The sequence below is a fragment of the Macrosteles quadrilineatus genome, unplaced genomic scaffold (assembly GCF_028750875.1).
Source record: "Macrosteles quadrilineatus isolate MER2022 unplaced genomic scaffold, UCM_ALF_1.0 Scaffold_3__2_contigs__length_128488019, whole genome shotgun sequence".
Taxonomy (NCBI): Eukaryota; Metazoa; Arthropoda; class Insecta; order Hemiptera; family Cicadellidae; genus Macrosteles; species Macrosteles quadrilineatus.
Genome location: NW_026542596.1, coordinates 33,314,014 through 33,336,826, shown reverse-complemented (window position 1 = coordinate 33,336,826; position 22,813 = coordinate 33,314,014). Strand labels below are relative to the sequence as shown.

Here is a 22,813-nt window from a genome sequence, read left to right as displayed (position 1 = left end):
TTATCTAAATATAATTTCCAAGTTACACAGTTACAGTTATTTGTAAGTACAGTTATTTATAAGTAAGTTAGTCATATGTACCATCAGTCAAACACCACTTCCAATCTGTTGGATCTGCTGGTGAACTATTTCCACGCCATACTTGAACCTGATAGTACATCCTTAGACTGTGGTAGTTTTCAATGTGTTTTTAGATTGTCAAAGTACGAAACGTCCATAAGAAATGTATGGGGGAGAGTTTTAGTTTTTATATATCTTGAAATCGTAAAACCCTATTTAAAAACTGATTTCAGCATTGAAATCAGCGTGGAAATCTAGTTCATAATGATGTGTCACAACACTATAATTACATTAGAAAATATTTATATCCAATATGGCAGATCCAAAATGGCTGATCCAAGATGGTGGCCCCAAAAGCGTACCCTATTGAAATTAAGTACGGACCATCCAAAAAATATCGGTCGTGTTACCAAGTCAATATCTCGAAAAATGTGCAAAAAACATGTGATATCTTTTTTTGCAAAATTTGTCCAAAATTGGGAAAAGCCGCAATTTTTTCCATAATTTAGGGGTTTCCCGTGGACTGATTTTTTGCAACTTTTGGTTTGTCACTCTGCACACCACAACAATAAAAATAAAACCATAAAATGTTTACTTGCAAATTTTTATGAGATCCCTGTGTACGTTATTTTTAGTTTGCTTATGAACTATTACCATTATATTACTTCATCTATGCTATAACATTAATTTATAACAAATATTTTTATTTTAAATATTTTATTATTCCTACGGGGTTTATTTTTTGTTGTAAGTACATGTATTTGGTATCATTTTAAAGGTAATTTCAGGAGGAACATTAAATGTATTGACGACTGTTCACCAATATTGATTGGAAAGTCAGAATTTCAATAAAAAGCAAAAAACTACTGGATTTGGCCGCCATTGTGGAAAAATGGTGGTGTTCCACCAAAGATATTTTTGGAGACTTTTGATATGTTATTCACAATACTTTTCACTATCGAACAACAATGGTTTCATCTGTGTTCTAATTATTTCTAGGTTTTGCTATTTATTTTCTTATTTTAAGGCGCCTATTAGTTTTACCATGGATAAAACATACTCCCTTAGTAGATTTCCCATCATTATGTAACGACTGAAGCCAATTTTATTGTTAGTTCTGTCCGGTGTACTGTCGTGTTTTGTTTACATTTTATTTCTATTATTTTAGGGTTAGTTTCTCATTATTTGTGACTAACTGTTTGGTTATATAGCTAGTGGACGAGTTATTGTTTATGATTAGATAGTTTTGATTGGTTAAACGAGGTTTTAAATTACTGAAATAACAGGAAACAAATTGTAAACAAAACACGACATCTACAGTACACCGGACAAACTGACAGTGAAATTGGCTTCAGCTGTTCCATAAGGATAGGAAATCTACTAAGGGAATAAGTTGCATCTATGGTTTTACTTATAATAGTATGGATTTACCTACATAAAATTATTTGTATAAGTGTTCAATAAAAAAAACTTGGCTATAATCGTGAAAAAAGATGTATAGAGGAAATGGATTAAGCGGTTACACAAATACGTATGAATTACTTAGCTGATGTTTTATTTCCCGAGTTTTGTAAATATCTATCTATAAGTAAGTACATGTTAATTTATAATTGTATTCACTATTAAGTTAAGATAAGTCATCATTGTATATTTATTGTAAATTGGTTCTTGTCCATTGGAAGGTAAAATAAAAAATTTAAAAGGGCTTCCCCTTAAAATCCATGTGGCCAGTGAAATTTTTAATACGGAAATGTCAAACACACTACTTCATTAAAAATGGCACTGGCCACATTTATTAAAATGGTCTAAAGATAAAAAATCAAATACAAACATCAAATTATTTGAGGGGGTCAATAGTGTAAACTCTTTATTTGTTGCACATGAAATACAGTATAATGAATTCACATTTTAATTGCGTGCACTGTAATCAGAAAAACTAACAGTGTGGCTTCATGCCAAAGAATTCAATGCAACATTATTCAATGTATATTTCCACAATTAAACTGGACATAGTATTTTTTAAAGGTTAACTGGTGTAGTAATCCAAAAGCTTTTTGGTTTCTGAAGACTGTCTGCAATGATTGCTGTAAAGGTAAACATTAAGTATATAATGACATTATTTAACATCACGATATTTAAGTTAACTAACGGTTTACTCAAAGTTTCATTACAACTATTCTACTACAGATACATCGGCACACGATGGAGTTAAAGACATTTCTTGAACAGGTGATTATCAATGCATGAGGTTGGGAGTTTAAACTCACTCACAGCGACAAATTGAAGTGATTGCTGAACTTAAGTGCAAATCGTGTTCCCCAACAACCAAACTTCAACATCCAAATTATCAACATCGACAACTTTAATTCGTTTTGAACTTGAATAAAATTCCCGCCCATTTATAAATAAATAACTACGTTATATAAGCTTACAATTAATTAGTTTTCCTCAATAACTCTTTTAGCGAAAGTACAAGTTGTCAAGTAACTATTAAATCATAAATCAGCACTGGTGATACCAACTCAAAGTATATAGATAATCTAAAATGTTCAATAATTTTAGGATAGCATCATCCTTCCGTTTGGTCAGTTTACAAATCTGGTGGAAGCAACATAGTTAAAATTAATCTAGGAGAGTTCAGTTTAAACCTAAAGGGGAAATAGAAGTAATAAAAATGCAATGAAAATAGGTAAATATGAGAAACCCATGAAACCTTAATCAACCTACATAAGAAATTCTACAATAATTCTTGAGTCATCTTTATTATCAACTCTACTATGAGGGTCAACTTTATCCCTTAAAGATGCATTGAAGCTGTGTTAGATCAATTAAGAGCAGCCAGCAGAGATAAAGGTCAAGATTTATGAAGGATCCTTTAGTGTGATATGCAGAAATATTAGGACCAACGACCAACGATCACATAAGACCAACAGCTGAAGAACGGAGTTCGTTCTAATTAAAAGCTTAAAAGTTATTATACTTTTAATATTAAAATAAAGTCGATACTTTTAAATGAGTTTTCAAATATAGCATGAAAATGTCATTTTATCTCATCATTTTATCATCTGCGTCAATTATCATCTGCTGCTATTTTTTTCAGTCAGGTAAGGCGTTGGATTTTGTAGCTGAAGAATTAAAGTTTTAAATAATATTATTTTTAATTTTTAGCTCAATGTAGTTTGGTTGTAGTTTTAATCGTACGCGAGGGGTGATTCTGCCTACAATCTCACTATTAATACAGTTTGAACACTCAAGTTTGAAGCTAAACAGAAAGAAGCTACTAAAAAAACGGATTAAATTGAAATTTGTATTGTTTTATTCTACGTATGCAAATAAATATTTTTCAGCTCGTTTGTAACTATTTATTTATATTTATTATACAGTTATATATAATAGTTATTTATATGACAGTGGGAGTGTAAATGAGTGTCGTTTTTAGAGTTTCAAAAAATCATTCGTTGCCCTCGCTACTAGGGCTCGTCACAGCCGGCAGCCGCCATCCTGTTGTAGATAGGTGAAAAAATTTGCTTCACGTCACGGCCAACGTGCTCCATCTATTGGTCTTATGTGATCGTTGAACAAAACGGACATGGATTTAAATTAACGTATTGGTAAAACTTCACTGGTAATACTGGTGTCCTATGACGTATCGAACACGCTACAACCGTTAAACTCTAGTTGTAATAAATACTTATAAACTTTATCATCAAACTAACTCACATTCTTCCCAATAGTTTGGCAACGATCTTTGTAGTATGTGGTGGGAGTAACTGTGATATTAACTGTATATTAGTAACTGTATATTATTAGGAAACAAAAATGCCATAATACACAAGAAAAACAGAAATGTAGGAAAATGACCACGTTTTCCGACTTAGACAACCACTTTCGCCCGGTTATTTTATAAAAGTTTGAAAGCTACTTATTACTTGAGGCGTAGTGAAACTTTTAGAACAACTATTTAAACTTTTAATTGGACCTGTGCTAGCTTAAACTGCAACAAAAACTACTCAGTTTCCAGGAAGAAAATATACATGTGTTGAACTAATATGAATTAATCAAGTTAAATGAAGTACACAAATATCTAGTTACAAACTGTTGGATTAATTAGAATAGAGAAAAGACATTAAACAAAAAATGTTTTGACAAATAAAACAAAATTAACAATATGAATAAAAATAAATGGAAACTAAATAAAAAGAAGTAAAATAGTTTTAAAAGTCTGATATGTTTGGAGTAACAATAAATGGCATGGAACTAAAATAAACTTTAACATGACATTCTAATTTTTAGGGTATACTCCATTATTTATCCATTAACAATGTTGTATTAGCTACACATTTTTACTTTTACAGTTTTAAATTGTTCCTAAACGTTTATAAAACTTTAAAAATAAAACGTGAAGTCATTTTCCTAAGTTCATTTAAAAATTTTTTTTTGTTTAGTATTTATTTGACTGTTGTTTAGTTAGATTATTGTCAGCTTTGCTCCTAGCAGTACTTCAGGGAATGTATTTTGAAAAACTTACCTTTGGATCAATATTAATTTACTCATTGTTTTACGAGCAATATTCTACTCCTTGCATCATTAAAAACCTTGTTAAAAACATTAATCGACAAATATTGTGGGTGTAATTTTCTTTGTCAGTAACATTTAAAGATTTTTTGTGATAAGAATGTTTAAGGATTGAGGAAGGGTTTTCAATTAACAAGGACCTGCAAGCTGATCCTCTTATAGAATAATTTATTTTGAGTTCAATCACTGTTTGCTGCAATCAATTTTATCAATCACATGTAGTGTTTATTTTAGAAATTATTCCTAAGAATCTAAGATTAAATTACTTAATTCTACTTTATAATACTGTGTATCAGTCAAAGTAGGTTGGTGGATCGAACTATGGTTATTCATTATCACCTTTCATTTTGTTCTCTAAAAAATAAAAAAATACATGCATAAGTACATTTTTTCAGTTTGTAGCTCTAATTCCTAATATCAAAACGGTATTAGTAAAAATTTATAATATGTTTTGTAATTTTATTTGCAATTCGTTTATTTATTTGGCATGTTTGTAACAGCCTTGTAAAATATCCTAAACTGCAACCTAGATCATGATGTAGTCCAAACCGTTACTACTTTCTTAAGTGTGCTTTTATTGTATTTTGGTTCTCAATGCAGCTGATATACCGTCATTATGTATTGCGGCCCGATAACAGTGCAATAGTGGATAAATAAATTGATTTTGTTTCTACCACTATGGCGTTTCTAAATTAACTGAATAAACGTATTTTATTCTATGTTCATATCTATGGGCATGATTCAACTTTTATTTAAGTTTTCAAAACAGTTTAATCACTCGACTAGTTGTCAAGATGTTGGCTCAAGTGTATAAGATAAGGAAATTTGTAAACCCAAACCGTGCTATAAAAATGAGTTAAATATATTTTTTATAAAGTTGGACTGCTAAATGTTATGTAGGTTTTTAAATCATCATCAGCTTTAACAAGCAACCTCTTAAGCAACTACAACTGTTTTTAATTTATTCAAATTACTTTGGAAGTGTGTTTTTTTTTTAGTGACACAGTAAACTTAAATAAAGAAGGTAGTTTTTCTTTAAACAAATAGTGAATGTTTGATGAATTTGTTTATCTATATCCACTACAAGCGAGAAAACTGATGTTTATTCTATTTTAATACAATTTATAAGTATTACATTTTACATCATTTCTGTTGAATCACATTCATAGTTATTCGTGATGATACCTGGGTAAGATAGCATTATGTTTAAGACATGTAAACATTGGCGTTATCCAAACATGGCCGCACGTTTTATTCAAAGCTATAAATATCCTATTTTGGTTGGGTTTCAGTTTGGTTCTTGATCGTTGTTTTACATCCCAAGACTTGAATTAAACATTTCAGACATAGCTCAATAGGATTAACGGGGGGGGGGGGGGCGGAGGGGGGAGTATAGTTGTTCCAAACTCTTAGCGAAGGATAAACTCGGCTTAACAATATTCAATAGCATTATCACGGTTAACATCATTATCTCCACTTCTCTACTTCCTCTAACAGAGTAAAGGGACGTGGATTATCTCATCAGGTATGCTGCTTACTAGGCGATTCAGGTAAAAGAAGATGAATACAGTGTTGACAACATTGGTTACCGTAACGTATATTAATGATTTGATGATTCGAACATATGTTTCGAAAACTTTTTTTTGTATACCCATCACTTTTTCCAAAATGATTAATGATCTTAAACAAGAATTTGTGTTTGGAATATCTCCAAATAAAGAAGGTACTTTAAAATCGTAACCGTTAATAGTTTTTTTTAAGTGCATGGTTAATTGTTATTTGATTGTTTTGTTATCACTTGAGTATAATATTTATAAACCTAACACTATACATACATATAAGTATATAACAGATGAATTCATTAATAAAGTCAATTAGCTATAGGCCTATAACTTTGTAAGTAAATTGGGAATAATATTTTAATATCTTTAATATTGACATAAAACAAAAAAAACTATGTAATATATATGTAACGGGTATATTTTATTGCAATATTATGGTATTAAATGTATTTGCCTTTTTCTTCACTTTCATTTAAGATTAGAGTATAGTTTTAATTAAAAGATTTAACCACTGACAGTGACCGAAGTATTAATTACACAGGTAACATAGGTACACATAGGCACACAAAATACAACAATACATAGGTACACAGGTAAGCATAGTACACAGGTAAAAAATTGTAACAAGGGTATATTTATTGCCAATTGTTGTCAATAAATAGATTTAATTAGTTGTTTTATTTGTATCCATATAACTATTTTTTTGCTTTTCACTATGAAAAAGGTGATGCCAAGTAATTATTGTTCTGAATAATGTTCTTCCCTTAAATTAAATAATATAATCAAACCTGAAAACTACTGTTTATGACAATATATTTAATAATACACATATTGGTTTAAATTTAGAAACTCAAAACTAAAGTAATAATGCCATAAAAGATGGACAAATTCGAAACAAAGATGAGCAGAAAGGAAATGGCGACTATTTAAAAGTTGGTAAACTAAAATCAACGGAAATGGGGTATTTAAACAAAAGTAATTGCTTGGCTATACTTAGCAAAGACATTACTATTTTGGGTAAAACTTGTTAGCTTTACAAGCTATTGTTGTTATATAACTAGTTTTCAATAGTATGATTTATTTTGCAAGTAAAATCATGAAGAAGAACGTAAACAACCATGATATGTATTATTCATACGAAATTCTCAATATGAATTGAACTAATTTTCCAATTACTGCAAAGTATAACAATTAAAACATTGTTTTAGAACGATGATGATTGCCTTTAAAGAATTCCTACTTTTGTTATAATCCTGTAATTAAAGGTGTGCTTATATCTTGAAAACTTTGGTTTGTAAACGTGGAATGCACTGTTTTAATAGATGTATTTAGTAGTATAGTATTTATTTAAAAATCTTTCTTTTCATAACACTATCATAATTTAAAGTATTGTAATCATTGAACACTATTTGGCAGTATACCCATGACATAATTTTAATAAGTAGTTTTACAGACACTCTTAAGTAAGTAGACAGTTACCACACTAACAAAAAAATTACTAAATATTTGTAGTTTAATTTCTTTTCGAAGCTATTTATTATCACTATACATACCATTTGAATACTAGCTGCTATACCCAACTTACTAATAGGCCTACAAACCCACCATTTATAAAAAGAAAAAAACACTCATTTAATTGTACAAATTTTTTCTGTTTGATATAAGTATTTTTCAGTTGTCCCTTTGTTACCTTGTACGATAAAAGTGGGGCTTGGGACCTGTATCAATGAAAAGATTATATTTCATGTTAAAATATACGCTTTACAAACTTTTGTCGTTTTTATCATACATTAAACATTACTGAAAAGCTATACTATCATCATCTTAAATACCGTTTTATATACAATGATGCATTTTAAAATTTAAAACTCTGTTACAATAACTGATCAAACTCTAATCAAACTACTACACCTACTGTTATAAAAATAATTTCTCAACGTTGTGGAAACATGAAAAAAAACATTTCACTTTATAATTGCAATAGAGTGGATCATGGAGTGAGAAGGAGACTGGTAGCTTTAAGTTATACAATACATAAACATTGACATATTGAACGCAATATAAATGTAAGACGCCCTCGTGCGCGTCCTTAGGGGTATTTCTGATGTGTGTAAACTATATTTTATACGTTTTTTTTTATCACGATAGCGCATTTTATTATTTTCTCAAACACATACAATATTGCAGTATCATCTTTTCACTTATTTGCTATAAATAATGAATTGATTGCCTTACAATAAATTGAATAAATTTCGTTCTTACTATTAGTAAATAAAAAACGTGAAATTAATTAATTTGACATAGGCCCCTAAACATTTACTAAACGCACCTTATACGTAGTATGCTATTTATGTTTCGTTTGGAGTATTATTTTATATAGATAGATTGTACAACTTAAAGAACTAAAATAACCCTATTAAGTCAGCGGAATGTTAATGAATTATGCTTCAGTTCAATGTTTAAAGAATTTTAAGCAATTTACATTCTATATATGTGTTTATTTTACTTATTGTTTTACATTTCTGTAGTAAATTAAAAACAGTATTGCTATGTTGTGTTTTACAATACTTTGAACAATTTACATTGCTAAGAACAGCCATAGTGTAGCATAATAGTTATCTCTTAAAGGTTTTAGAATTTATAATCTACATTGTTTTAAAATGCAATTGAATACGTATTTTAAATTTCTAAATGTGTTAAACAGATATTTAGTATAAGACATTTTTCATTCATTTTAACAACTTTACTATTCTTTATTATTTTGTTGGTTGTAAAAAAAATTGAATTTGTTTATTTGATGAACATACTAAACAATTAAAATTGGGTGAATGGCAGTACAATTATTATTATTGGTGAATAGTTTTGTTGCTCACATAGGACTTTTTTGTGTATTTTTTATGATACTAAAACTGGTGAACTATGTTTTGTTAAGTGTGATAATTATAAGTAATGTGAGCAATAAGTCTTACTAAAATGTATGCAGTTCAAGCATTGGAATATACATTTTACATACAAACTATCCATGTCTGATAAGAATATGAATGCTATTTTCTCATGACTTACTTCGTTCCGCATAATTTCATAAACTCGTGTTGGGAATGTCATAGTTTAGGAAAAGTTGTCAACTTGTTTTAATTTTTTTCTCTACTATTTCGTCCAGTTGGGCAAAATTTTAAAAGCATATTGGTTGAATTAACCGTTTAACGTGTCGGAAGGTGGAAATAAAGACATTCAAATTTGACTATCAAGTTTGTTTAGGGTCAATAAAAAGAGTGTATAAACAATACAAGCAAATATGCTTTGCCTACATTTTATTTAGGTTTAAGATCATTTAAAAGTGGTAATAGGAAGATAAATTATAATTTATTATGCATAAGATTTTTTTTTATAAATGCAAAGTTGCTCAGGAATTGTTTATGTATTTGCCTGGGGTCGAAAAGGTTTGCAAGTTAGGTGCCGGACTGTCCATCTGGCAATGAAACTCTGGATACCATTTAAAATTGTTTAACTGCGATCGGTCTCTTTTAAATCATTACTGTTTATTCTTCTAATAGGTAATACAAGATGTACTATCGAAGATGATATACTGGTATGATACACAATTTACAAAACCGTAAATGTGAAAATGAAATATTATCCTCCAACTCACAACACAGCATGATGTTAGTATTCGCTAGCATTTAAATTCAAAGGGATAGTAGAACACAAATGCACAGCAAATGTGGTGTGCTGTATTGATTTGAATTACATTAACCTAAAACATATTAAATAAGAGTATTAAATAAATAATGTATATTATACATTTCAAATTGGCTGGACATATTTTGTGGACTTTTTCTTGGACTAAGACAGACATAAAATGGCATATAAGTATGGTTCCAAAATGCCTAGATTTCTTTATATCGATTTGTTTGTGAATTTTTAAAATATTGTATATCTTGGGAATTTTTCAAGATATAAGTTTCACAATTGGTATACATACATGTTTAGTTTAAAAGGGTAAAAGGAGCTTAAATAAATTTCGTTCCAATACCTCAAGCGGTTTCGATATGGTGGCCATATAAAATCTGTAAGATAGAAAATTTAAATACAAACCAAATGAAACCTTGTTTGCTAAAATCAGATGACAAACAACTGATTTATCGGTTTTTAAGTTTGGTCTATTATTTTCTATTTTTCAGAACAGCATGGTAGTCCTATTGCGTAGAGGAATGTAGAAACAACTGATAACTCTGTTGTTTCTTGTTTGTCGTCCGATGTTAACAAACAAGGTCTCATTTGATTTTTAATTTACATTCTGCATCATTATGATCATAAAAACGATGTTCATAATATTTACGGTTTTCATGAAATTTGGCATTATAGATTTAAAATGGTCGCCATATTTAAACGGTTTGAGGCATTGGAACGAAGTGTTTTAAGCTATTTTACCTTCTACATTACTCATTTATACCAATTTTGAAATTTATATTCAAAAAAATTCCAAGATATAAAATAATTTTAAAAACCAACAGCAGACCGACAGGCAGAAATCTAGACATTTTAGACCCATGCTTATATGACATTTTTATGTTTGTCTTAGTCCAAAAAACGAGACCACAAAATATGACAATCTGAAAACACCTTTTATATAAGAACAAATATTAAAATACTAACACTTTGCAGTTCCAGTGCGATCTCCCTAAAGATTTCACTACATGTATCCTGTTTCATAATCAATGCATTGAATAAATTACATGGATTTCAAACCATTTGGAAATATATTATCAACGATATTTGAAAACATTACAAATCCGAGGTCTACTTTCATTACTTGCAGGTCTACTTTTAATCATTTAAGTGCAACAGCGACACCCTGAATCTCAGGTTTAATTTTTGAAACTGAAACTCACCAAGCGTTTCAAACCATAAATTGTGGCATTAACGTATTAACACCATGATGTTTACCTTTTACTATTATAAGTAATGGTAAAAAATAGGCCTAGTGAATAGTAACTAGTAATAGTAAATAATGACAATGTGTTTTTGGCTGTTCGTGAGGACGTCATAAGATGACATAAAATTATATTAGAACATTTACAAATATGTAATTAAAATATCAATCTTTCTAGTTTCAAGTTTGTTTTAGTTTTATAGTAATTGCTAGATATGTATACAAATTATTGACCCAAGTCCTTATTATAAAAAAAACTAATCACACGCTTTTTACAAAAAAGTTCTATATTTCGGCATTATTATTATAATATTTACAATGATTTGGCGTTAGGCAATACAGTGAAGAGACTATGGCCCAAGTTCCTGTACGCGTTCAAGATATTCATTACAGTTATAAGCTTAAAATCTGGGTTCTTATACCTCACTACACAAACAGGGTGTCCCGTAAGTAAACAGAAAAACTCTAACAAATGGATCCTGGGGCAAAAATAAATAAGAAAAAGGAATGCATCGTTTTCAAATGGCTTCGTAATAACCAAGTATTTACCAATTTGTATCTTGACAAAAACATGTTTACCTTTGAATTGATCCGATGTTGATGAAAGTATTAAAACTTGGTATGTAAGCCTATGTTAAGGCCTTTCTGGTCCTAGGTTGGACGAAAAATTTACTTAATCTAAATTCCAAATTAAAAAAATGTTGGTATTTTTATAATTTATACGTCCGAAAAATGGCTAATTTTATAAAAATATTGAAGAGCACATATATTTATCATTTGAAATTTTCTGCAAATCAACAGTACTGTAAAATGGATCGAATAAGAAATATAAAAAAGCACGAATTTTTGTCGGATTGCTAACCAGATTGCACATAATTTCGTCTTTATCTCTTAATTTTGTCCAATACAATTATTTCCCAGTATTTGGATTCTTACATAAGGGACACACTGTATAAATAAATACCTGCATATAGCAAGCCTGTCACTTGATTATACTGTAGTTTGAGTTTTCTTTTAAAAACAAAACTTGAGTTATTTATTGCCGAGCCCTTTATAAAACTTGAAGTCATGCATACACCTAAACCTCAGGTACTTTCTGTGGGGGAATATGAAGGTACAAAATAATGAAACCAACAATTTACATGCAACAATCATGTACAGATCAGTGTAGACAGTTATATGTAGCAAAGTTCTGCTTGACTTGTTTTAGAATGGTTTTGACGGACGTCCATTATCATGACAGCTTACTCAGAACTATTTAGGATAACGTAAAAAGGAAAGGTAAATATTGAAGGCTTAAAGATGCTATAATTTTTGTGTATAGTGATTTTCTCGAAGTGTCTGTAACCGCGTGTCAAGGAACCAATAAAAACACGTATACTGTTTATCTGTTAAACCAATGAAGAAACCTTTAAAATATGTTTTAAATACACTTGAGTGTCGTCATACAAGTCCTGTTCATGAGTAGTGAGGTGATTTTTTTTTTCATTTTAACATATTATTAACAATAGACAATTCACAATTAGCCTATATAGGTATAAATTAACTAAACTGTCTGTCAATTTTAAAATCATGCAAACTAGTATTATTGATTTGATATACAAAATTAAAGGCTTTTGCTAAAAATAGCTTCTGGATACAAATGTTATTTAGCAAACTCCTTTGTCTGCTGTATTAATAATTACTAGTATTAAAACCAAATTTAAAAATTTCAAATTGTGAATAATTTAAATTTCATAATATTGAAAATGTGTCTGCATCTGATTAGTTATAGGTATTGTAGAGTTTCTACGTGAATCACAATGTATATCAAATTATAAAAGTGATAATAATTTTTTATAAATAATACTTTAACGAAGTACACACTTTTAATTTTGGTAAAAATAAATAAATAAAATGTGTAAAGATATATTTTTAAATACATAGCTCCTTAATTTGTTTTAATTTGATCACGAGTCTATACAATTTACTTCTATTAATTATATTAAAAGAAGTGATAGTTGTATTTGAAAATATTTACCCACAAAAGTATAATTTTTGTAGGCCTACAAGAAATATCTTCTTTTTTTTGCCACAGGCTGAAAAATTGCAATTTTATTAGATCTTTAAGAATCCTATAAGGTAATTATAATGTCTTCAGAGTAGTTTAATATGTAGTTTTCACTTAGAAATAGAAGATTTTATCAACATGAATGATTTTTTCACTTTACTATTTAAATTCATAGTGTATTTACAATTTAGTAGTATAAAATAAATGTTTCTATTTTCCTAACATTCCAAAGATAGTATTTTATAAACAACTTATAGATAAATTCAACAATGAACTTGGGAAGTTTATAAAGAGCTCTTAACAAATACAAAGAGTTGAAAGCATTGCTGAAGGGCACATTAGGGCCCATTGTAGTCCTGGCTGTAAGGCCTGTTTTAGGTCGCAATAACTGAGCGGAAACTGACTGTTACATTTCGTAAAATTAGTACAATTTTTAGAGTTTCCTGTTTCAGTGAAATTTCTCCAAAAGTTTATGTGCTATAACGCAGTCATCGTGGTGAGACACAAGAGAAGGATCATAGCCTCCAATACAAGGCGTTGGTGTGCAACGTCGCACCGGCCGGCCCATAGTCATAAAATGATCAAAGTAATGTCATAAGTAATGCCAAAAGTGTAAACGAAAACATTGCCTATACGCCCCTTTTTAAATTAGTGCAACAGCTTTTTTGGTACTCCGGGACAGCGGTATTGTCACTTTTCTCTCGCCGCGGCCTTGTACTAGAGGAGGCTATGAAATGACGATTAATCCCTGGTATAACCTAGAACCGTAAACCACAACATAAAAACGCAGTTAATTATTTTACTGTTTTGTTTCGCGTTTACCTATAAATGTGTTTTTCTAACTCATAACATTTACTGATAAGATATGTTCTTCTTCTACAAGATAAGGTTTAACACCATCGTGCAGGTTTATTTCATTTTTGAAAAAAAAATACTTCTTCGGCGTTTGTCTAGAGCTAAAGCGTAGTAGTTTGGAAGGCATGTGAAATAATAAACTGACTTTTATAGTAAAATATAGTTATGAATACAGCAGAAATGTATAAATAACTTATTTGGCAGTCCGGATTATATTGAACCAAATTCAGAAATTATATGCTAATGAGTTTGAAATAGAGTAGCCTAACGTATATGGCACAATCACATCATTCATAGTAGGCTAACCCAATACACACATATGTCACGGCAATACACGTATTGAGCCACATACTAACATGAATACAGACTAGAGGCTAATCTCAATATGTATTAGATACATAACCTGTTGGGGTGTAGTAGTTGGAGTATTAGAGCATTTTGTGACATATATTTTGATTTCCACAATTCCTAAATATTTCATATATTTTTTAGAGAAACATAACAAATGATTGGTGTTTTTAAAATTCAAGAGTCTTGGTTTGCAAATAATGACCGTGGTAAAAACGTTTTACGCAACGGTAAACGTATGATAAAATAAAATAGTTCAATGCTATATATATAAAGGGCAATCCCTGACTATCACCGGTTAAAATTTAGAAAACGCATGCTTTTCACACGGACAGCTGTATTACGTATTGCGTGCTCACGTGGTGGTAGGTACGCCTAAAAACTTATATATTTAACTCCTAGTGAGAAAAAAAACAAAAAAACTTTTATCCACTGGAAACAGAGTAAAGTAAATATTCAACTTTTGTTTTTGGTAAACGTTTTTATTATTTATTGTAAAGAACAAATTACCATTTTAAATAGGATTTGTTAGCGCAGCAACGCGCGCTGGGTAACTGCTAGTTTTACATAATAAAAATACATAATTTGGTAAAAGTGGTCAAAAACACATTTTACAAGTTAGTGCTTAATTTACGCATTTCTTTACATTCTATACGTTTTCGCTCGTGCTATGACTTCCAAGATACGTCCCAAATAAAACCCGTAACCTAAAAAAAAAACATTGGAAATTTTTATTTTAAAACTTGTTAGTATTAGCCGTTATCATTGGCCAATCTGTTGTAATATAGTGATAATTTGTTTTTATGTTAATACACATATAAATCAATTATAGCAAACCTGCGTGCTCGGCCAAATCCCAACAGATTTTACCCAAGATAATATTATAACAGCTGATCAGATGATGTGGTTACTTTATTCATGTCAAAACAACTATTTATTTATCTTGGTAATGATGTGTTGATTCATTTTCCTACAGTATCTTCAAAAACTTATAATATGTAATAATTTAAATTAATGCAGATGTCACTCTTTCCTGTAGTGAAGTCACGACTTCAGTGGATTTATAGTAGTATTATTAATAAAGCACAACGCTATGTAGGGCGAAGCCTACGGGTACAACTAGTTTCTCATAAAATATTATAGTTTTTTGTCAGATCATGATCTATCAAAGGAAGTTAACTGTAAGTAATTAAGACTCCAAAATCTCAAAGCATGAGAACGCAGAAAAGTAATTCCTTCTTGTGTTGAAGGCTAATGGACCTTCCTAAGTCTTCTTTTGTAACATGATTTTTGTTAAAGGTAGTTACGACTAAGTACCAAAAGAACTTATGAAGCTTTTAAGGGTTTAAACATCAACTATACTCACATTAGGTACACGTAAAATTTCATGGTTTAGTTTTTGGATTCTTGCAACTTACGCACTAACTATTTATATATTGAAAAAAATGCTTTATTCAATTATTTGAGATTTATTAAATACTAGTGTTCCTGTTGCTCGAATTCGAGCAATTGCTAATTATAACAGGCGTTATTTTAAAAGGAATAACTACCATGATTTCTGATAACTTTAAAAGATTCGACCCAAAGGATTATGGAAATACTCAATATGTACATAACAGGTCGATATAATCATCATTTCTTGTAAATATCTTATAATTTTTCAGAAGCTGATCTTGTTTATTTAGTGTTTGCTACAAATAGCCTTACTCATAGCCGCATTAGGTTGTCCATAATAAGGATTATAAATGCCATTAAAAAAACATTATTTCTATTTCTTCTCCTAGGTGGTGTTCTATGACTTGCCTATGTCTCCATGGTTTGCAAATCGGCTCTTTCAATGATTACTAAGAAATGCAGCACAGTGTTAACTCAGTTTTCTTTTTAGTATATCAATTTATCCAGCCTCTCTGGTTTTTTCCATTGTAATATTTACGCCAACCCAAATTTAAAGGGTAAATATTTAACTTCAACCAAGTGAGTAAATGTCTGTAGCAAACTGTTCAATTAAGAAACTTATTGACTGTTTACTGTTAACATATGTTCTTTTTCTCACTTTTAATTTCTGACAGCAGCTGGAGTTTCATAACAATTTTTGTTTCCCATGTTAATCTTATGGAGAAATACAAAACTTTAAAGGGCCCCAGGGCCTCACTCTCTGATTATTTCCCTAAAAAGAAAGTTTCCTGCACAACTTCACGTTACGCTCTTTCCAATGACACCAAAAACATGTCAATCAGTTCAGTTGTTTTGGAGGAGTAATTGTCACAAAAATCCTGCTTGCGTATTAAATAAGTATAGATAAGGAAAAAAATTCAAGAGAAGGAATTCAATGTGGCTATTTATTTAATGACCAGTGTTATGAGTATATATTAAAAACAACCATAAAAAATATGAAATAATTCTAAGGAAATAGTCACATTTTTTGTAATATAATGTAAAAGAAATTATAAATGAACAATTATATAATGCTTTAATTCAAACATATAGATTGCAATAATTAGAAATAAAAAACAAATTAACTAGACTTTTGGAATACCATTTTTATCACCATGTGATGTAAAACAACTTTACTTAGTGATTGAACCACCAATATATTTCTGTTTACATCATATAGAATAAAAATAATAGTTACTTTTTTGTTGAGGTAAAGCTTTTCAATTGACATGGTTCTCATAGTTTTTGATATCAATAATTGGGTTGGAAAGTTCCCTGCAACTAAACACTTACATATAGTCATTAATATAGCATTGCAATTAGAATTTTTTTTATTTATATGTCAAGAGTAAAAAGATAATTCTTGGACCATATTTTTGTCAAAATACGAAGGCATATCAGTAATAATTTAGACATAAAATATTGGAAAGTCGCTTTATCGCATAGAAAAAAAACCTAAATTTCATTCGTGTGGTATAATATTTGCAACAGATCTTTTATAAGATAAAGAATATAAAATAGTGCATTTTAAGTCAAATTTATGTATGTCATGAAATTATGACACATTCTTCATAACAATTAGGAAACTATAACAAGTTAAATTTACAGCTTGTCGTGAGTCAGGGCGAATTTTTTCTCATATAATGTTATGACGAGAGGAAAAACGTGTATTTTTTACTTTTCAAACAATAAAGATTTTATTCTCAAGTTACAGCCACGATGTCGTTAATAAGACGTGCAATGCTTGACTATAGGAATCACGAAATCGTGATAAGTTTTCACGCTTCCAGATAACATAGGGTTTATAAGGCTACCTACAGATTATGCTCTTCCACTCCAGCTTGTGAAGTCCACACAGCTCACAAAATGGAGACGTTTAGTGGATTCACTGTGCTGTTCTTCCTAATGGTGAGTTCCGTTGTATTTATTTTTTACAATTTATATTTTGACCTAGCGTACATTTCTCTCGTATATTACTATTACTATTACTCGGGAAGGTCCCGTTATTTTATAGGAGTCAGGCTAGTATATTATATATTGTTTTGACCTAAAAATAGCACAATCGAGTTCTAGCGTTAAAATCCTTTTTTGAAAGCTTGAGTTGAAATTCTGCCATTCTCGAATGCGCATCGTTACGTGTAACGTGATTCCCAGTCTGCATTGAATTGTCGTTCCTGATCTCCCTTAAATATAGATTGTTTGGTCTGATAATAACTATAGATTGGATCTTCTCCAAGGCAATATTTATAATCATTTTATTTTTACATCGATACAATAATTAACTACACATCTCATATAAAGGACATACATTTTTTCAGCCGAATGTCTGTTTTAGTCCGACAATAGTATTGACCCGTTTTTATATCATGTCTTAGAGGAATTTGGTTTTTAAGTCAACAAAAATCATTGGTAATGTAATAAATGTTACTATATGTTATAAAAATATTTAAAATGTGTAATCTTACCCACAATTAAACGCACTCTTGTGCAATCTTTTACTAACATGGTTTAATCGTTTGTGAACTTTCATAAACAGAAGTACCACAATGCATCATAATAAGATATATTTTCTTTGGTTTAACAAAGTTAATTAAAATAAATTTCTTTAGTTTATATTTCTGCAAGTAATTTTATGTAATGCTATTTAAAATATTTGTGGTCACTCTGGCAGCGTGCTTCCACTCTCCCCATTTCAAGAATTATCATTATAAATACTAAACAAAGAATATACAAAGTGGGAGATCGTTTTACACTCGATAGCCTTAATTGTATTACAATCATTTTCTATACTTTGTTGACAATCTACAGGATGTTTGTGCTTCTCCACATATCAAAAGTTAAATCCTGGCATCAAAGACAAAAGATCCGTTTAAATATAAATATTCACTTATGCAGTATTTCATATATGTATTTCATTTTCAGGCGAAGTCATCAGCGTGTCCTACGACGCTACCTCCGTGTACATGTAAGACAACTTTATACCTATATGTTTTTCCAAAGTTTATTTTGAAAATCCAAATCACAAGCAGAAAGTTTTTTAAATAAACTAATAAATACCGTTGGTAATGTAATAGCATACCGTTTACTATGACCAAACATCCCGTGAAGGCATTTTCAGATAGTCAAAGTGTACATCAAATGAATCTTTATTAACTTTCCACCACACACTAACTATAAACTTATAATAATTTGTGGGAACAGACCTTACCTAAAAATGTTATAATTGACCCTTAGAGGTATGGGACTCCCAGATAGAGGTATGGAATCTGGCAAAACAAATGCATTGTTGTAATTGACATGTTTAATTTAATTGGAATTTATGTTAGTTGTAGATTCCTTTAGAGAATTTCCTTCTAGAAAAATAACAATTACCGCAGGTCTCATGGTAAGACCTGCAGGACCCAAGACCGATTTACTTTTCTGTTGTGTATATGTATTATTTGTGTTTGTGTCCGTGAACGCTATAACTTGAGTAATATTTGTTCGAATTTGATGAGAACAATGAATATTGGGGGGGTTTTAACCCCGTATGAACCCCCAATTTATTGTGGGTTTATGGGTAAAAATTGGTTTTCTCATTTTTTACCATCAAAACAAAGTATTTCCAAATTTCTCTCTAGACCATTCTAATGAACTCAAAAAGACAAACAATTTAGTATATTGAATAGCTTTTTGCTGTAAGTGGTTACGGAGAAAATTCAAAAAAAATTTAATTAAAAATTCCCATGTTATTCTTATGGCGAATATTGTAAAATGTTGTAGTTTGCTTGTTTATGGATATATTTTGATCAAACTTGGCAAAATTTTTATTATCATTATTAGCTTATAATATTAAAAAAAAACACTTTATTAGCCGTCCTGTAGAAGCGAACCTAGGTACTCGTCTAACCTACTGTTATTGGAATAGATTTAATTAATTGTATATAAATTCAGGAAAATGGAAATTCGCTTAGACTGCAGGTTTGATGCGGCAGTGATAATTCATACTTTAAGAAAACTGAATATTTCTTATATCATTAACTACTAGTATTGTAACTATTATTTTTGCTTACAATTTAATATGGAAACTATTATATCTAATTATGCAATTTTTTTCTTACAAGTTTTGTTTTTATTACAATATCTAATGTATGTGTATGTGTTTCTGTTACCAGGCGATTTGGATGGAATGGATTTTGATAGTATATACGAAATGAGTTTAGAAGGTAAGCAGCGAATATTATTTAATATAGTTTATCTTTACTCGTTCACGCGTCACAATTTAACACAAGTTTCAACTAATTTAAATAACGTAACAATCTATGATATTAAATTTATACTTTTGTTTTATGTTTTAATTTTTGAGTTTAAAATAATATATTATTTTGAGCAACCTTTTTTTCAAATTTTGAACTATTAAAATGTAAGCATGGATATATTTTTACAGAAGTAAAAAAGTTTAGAATGGATTTTAAAAATTATCAAAATATCATTCATAAAAATATGTATAACAACTCATACTTAGCTTCTACCGTGACGAAAGTTATTCTTAGACTGATGATTGTTTTATTACAGGATATGAAGATGATGGTTTAATGGGGTGGAAAATAGACAAAATAAACTATGACGAAGGTAAGATATTTAATTGTAACAAAACCTATTTGGGTAGTTTTATATCATTGAATAATATGAATATGAAATAAAAACAAAATCACTACTGTAAAAAAGATCATATATATTGACCACAAACAATTCTTAATAACATACGTCTACAACTTGCGTTTTATGTAAAATAATTATAGTGTTATCTTTGAGCAGTAGTAGTCCCGTTCTGCCGATTGTGCATGGTAGCTCAGGTGGCTAAGTCTATACACAGTCCAGTAAAATGTTGAGGTCTCTCTACATACGCAGTATCAAATCTCATAGATATCCAATCAAAATTGAGTTTAACATTTTTTTATTATTGGATAGCTTTGTATTAGATAAATTTAGATCATTAATTGTTGTGGCTTAACTCTTCTAGAGAGATAACCTTATGTTAATGTTATCTTACGCTGTTGGAAATCAACTACTTTATTGAGTTTAACATGTTTTAATTTAATTTCGAAAACGATTTAAATATTTTTTGGATTAAATGGACAGTGAATAGAATGTTTATAGTTATTATCTTAGGAAAATGTATTTTTACGACGGAACCTTTTATCCAGTGAACAAAAATGTAAACATATTAGTAAAAAGATAGCAATAAAATATTTCTATCGTTCAAACCCCTTACATAATTTGTATGTGTTTTCCTGATTTAGTTTATTTTTAAAAAGGACAAGTAAGTAATTATTGAATATTGAAATTCAAAACAATGTTTTCAATATTTTGCTCACTTTCGTATTTTATGCTGTCTTGTAATATTAACATTTTATATATACTGTATTGGTTTCATTTACTATAATATACATTTTATTCAAACTTATTTGGTGTTTGTATCACAAAAATTGTATTAATATTTTCTGTTAACAGACAACAAGGATTTAATGGATTCAAAGGGTATATTTGAAAAATATTTTCAAGGTAAGCAGTGATTATTCTTCAAATTATTTATTATTTATCGTTTGCTTTTAATCACTATGCTCATTGGTATTTTTAATTTATTTTGGTTTTAATCGAAGTAAGTTGAGTTTTTTTAAATTTTGAAAATGTAAATCATTTTGAAAAACGTTTTTAGTCTTTGGATTGCTCTTATGTTGCTTTTAAATATTCAAATATTCAAACAATTTACTATAGTATATCTATAATATTAAAATGAAACAGTGTTTTTTTATTTCACGATTCTGAATCAACCACTCGACGGATTTTCATGATTTTTGTGTTGAAAGAAAGATAATTTTGAGAACTAGGGAATGTCGAAGCCATAATTTTAGTTTAGGGTCCCAGTTTTTTAGAAATAAAGTTTTAATTTTCTTAAAGTCTAGCAACCGACGCTAAGATTCTAAACTAGCTTTTGGCATAAAATAATTTGCTTAACATAACAGCTGTAAACATTCAGCTTTTGTGTCACAAATTCAGCATTTAAATAAAAATGTAAAGACATACTTAGGGTTGACTTATTTATACTATGTGTAATGCTAATCATTGATACGTTCAATTCTTCTGTAAGAGGATGACAGATTAATTAAATTATACATAGTAAAATACTAGGATGTTCAAATTATTTTTTAAATCAATCTTTGTATTCTTCGTTTTGTTTAAGAGCAATATAATTTGTTTTAACTAACAGCTGGTTAAATATAAACTATAGAACTATGAGGTTATTTTATTTACTCTTATTTTGTCATTGATTATAGGAAATAAGTAAGATTAGTTGAGATAATTAGACCACAGTTTAAAAAAGTTTAAACCACAGTACAAATCGAGGCTCTGTACATGAGTCTTAATAAAAAAGGATATATGCAAATTATTTTACCATTTTTTCGAGGAAAGAATAGAAAAATAACAATGTTTACATGTTTTAATTCTTCATGGTAGCTTTTTGTTTACAATTAATGTTTGTCTGCTTTAACTTTGTTTGGATTAGGCGCGGAAATATTGATGTCATAAAAAGATCAAGAATAATCAGGAATCATGATTTTAAATTACCACCACAACCTCAGCCGAGTTTTATACAAAGATTGAACACAACGTCAACATTGACCTAGGATACTGCAATTAGACAAACCATCCTTTTATGAAATCGTGTTCAGTGTGGTTACGTTTGGGGGTGCCTATCAGCGCCCCCAAACGTGAAAATATCACTTTTATTTCAACTATGAATATATTGTAGTTTAAATTAACGAATATGGGAAATTACAATGTACACTTATTCCATGAGGGTGGGTAATTATTAAGGATAGAACTGATAACGGTATGGATAATAAACCTTGACAATTACATGATTAGCTTTACTAGCGTGTTTACTTTTTATATTCCTGCTACATGTGACCAGTTCTTTTAGTAATCTTCTTTTTTTCAAATGAATGTTATTTG

At 29.5% G+C, this 22,813-nt stretch overlaps 1 protein-coding gene across 1 annotated transcript in view; it reads left to right on the top strand.

Moving 5' to 3' along the window:
• The first annotated feature begins 17,683 nt into the window (after window positions 1-17,683).
• LOC128989094 (uncharacterized protein DDB_G0290685-like) overlaps window positions 17,684-22,813 on the top strand; it is a 65,734-nt gene continuing 60,604 nt past the window's right edge. Inside the window, exons 1-5 of the mRNA XM_054410953.1 lie at window positions 17,684-17,725; window positions 18,740-18,782; window positions 19,972-20,022; window positions 20,372-20,428; window positions 21,311-21,361. Of these exons, the coding sequence (XP_054266928.1) occupies window positions 17,684-17,725; window positions 18,740-18,782; window positions 19,972-20,022; window positions 20,372-20,428; window positions 21,311-21,361 (244 nt within the window). The remainder of the gene's footprint in view (window positions 17,726-18,739; window positions 18,783-19,971; window positions 20,023-20,371; window positions 20,429-21,310; window positions 21,362-22,813) is intronic.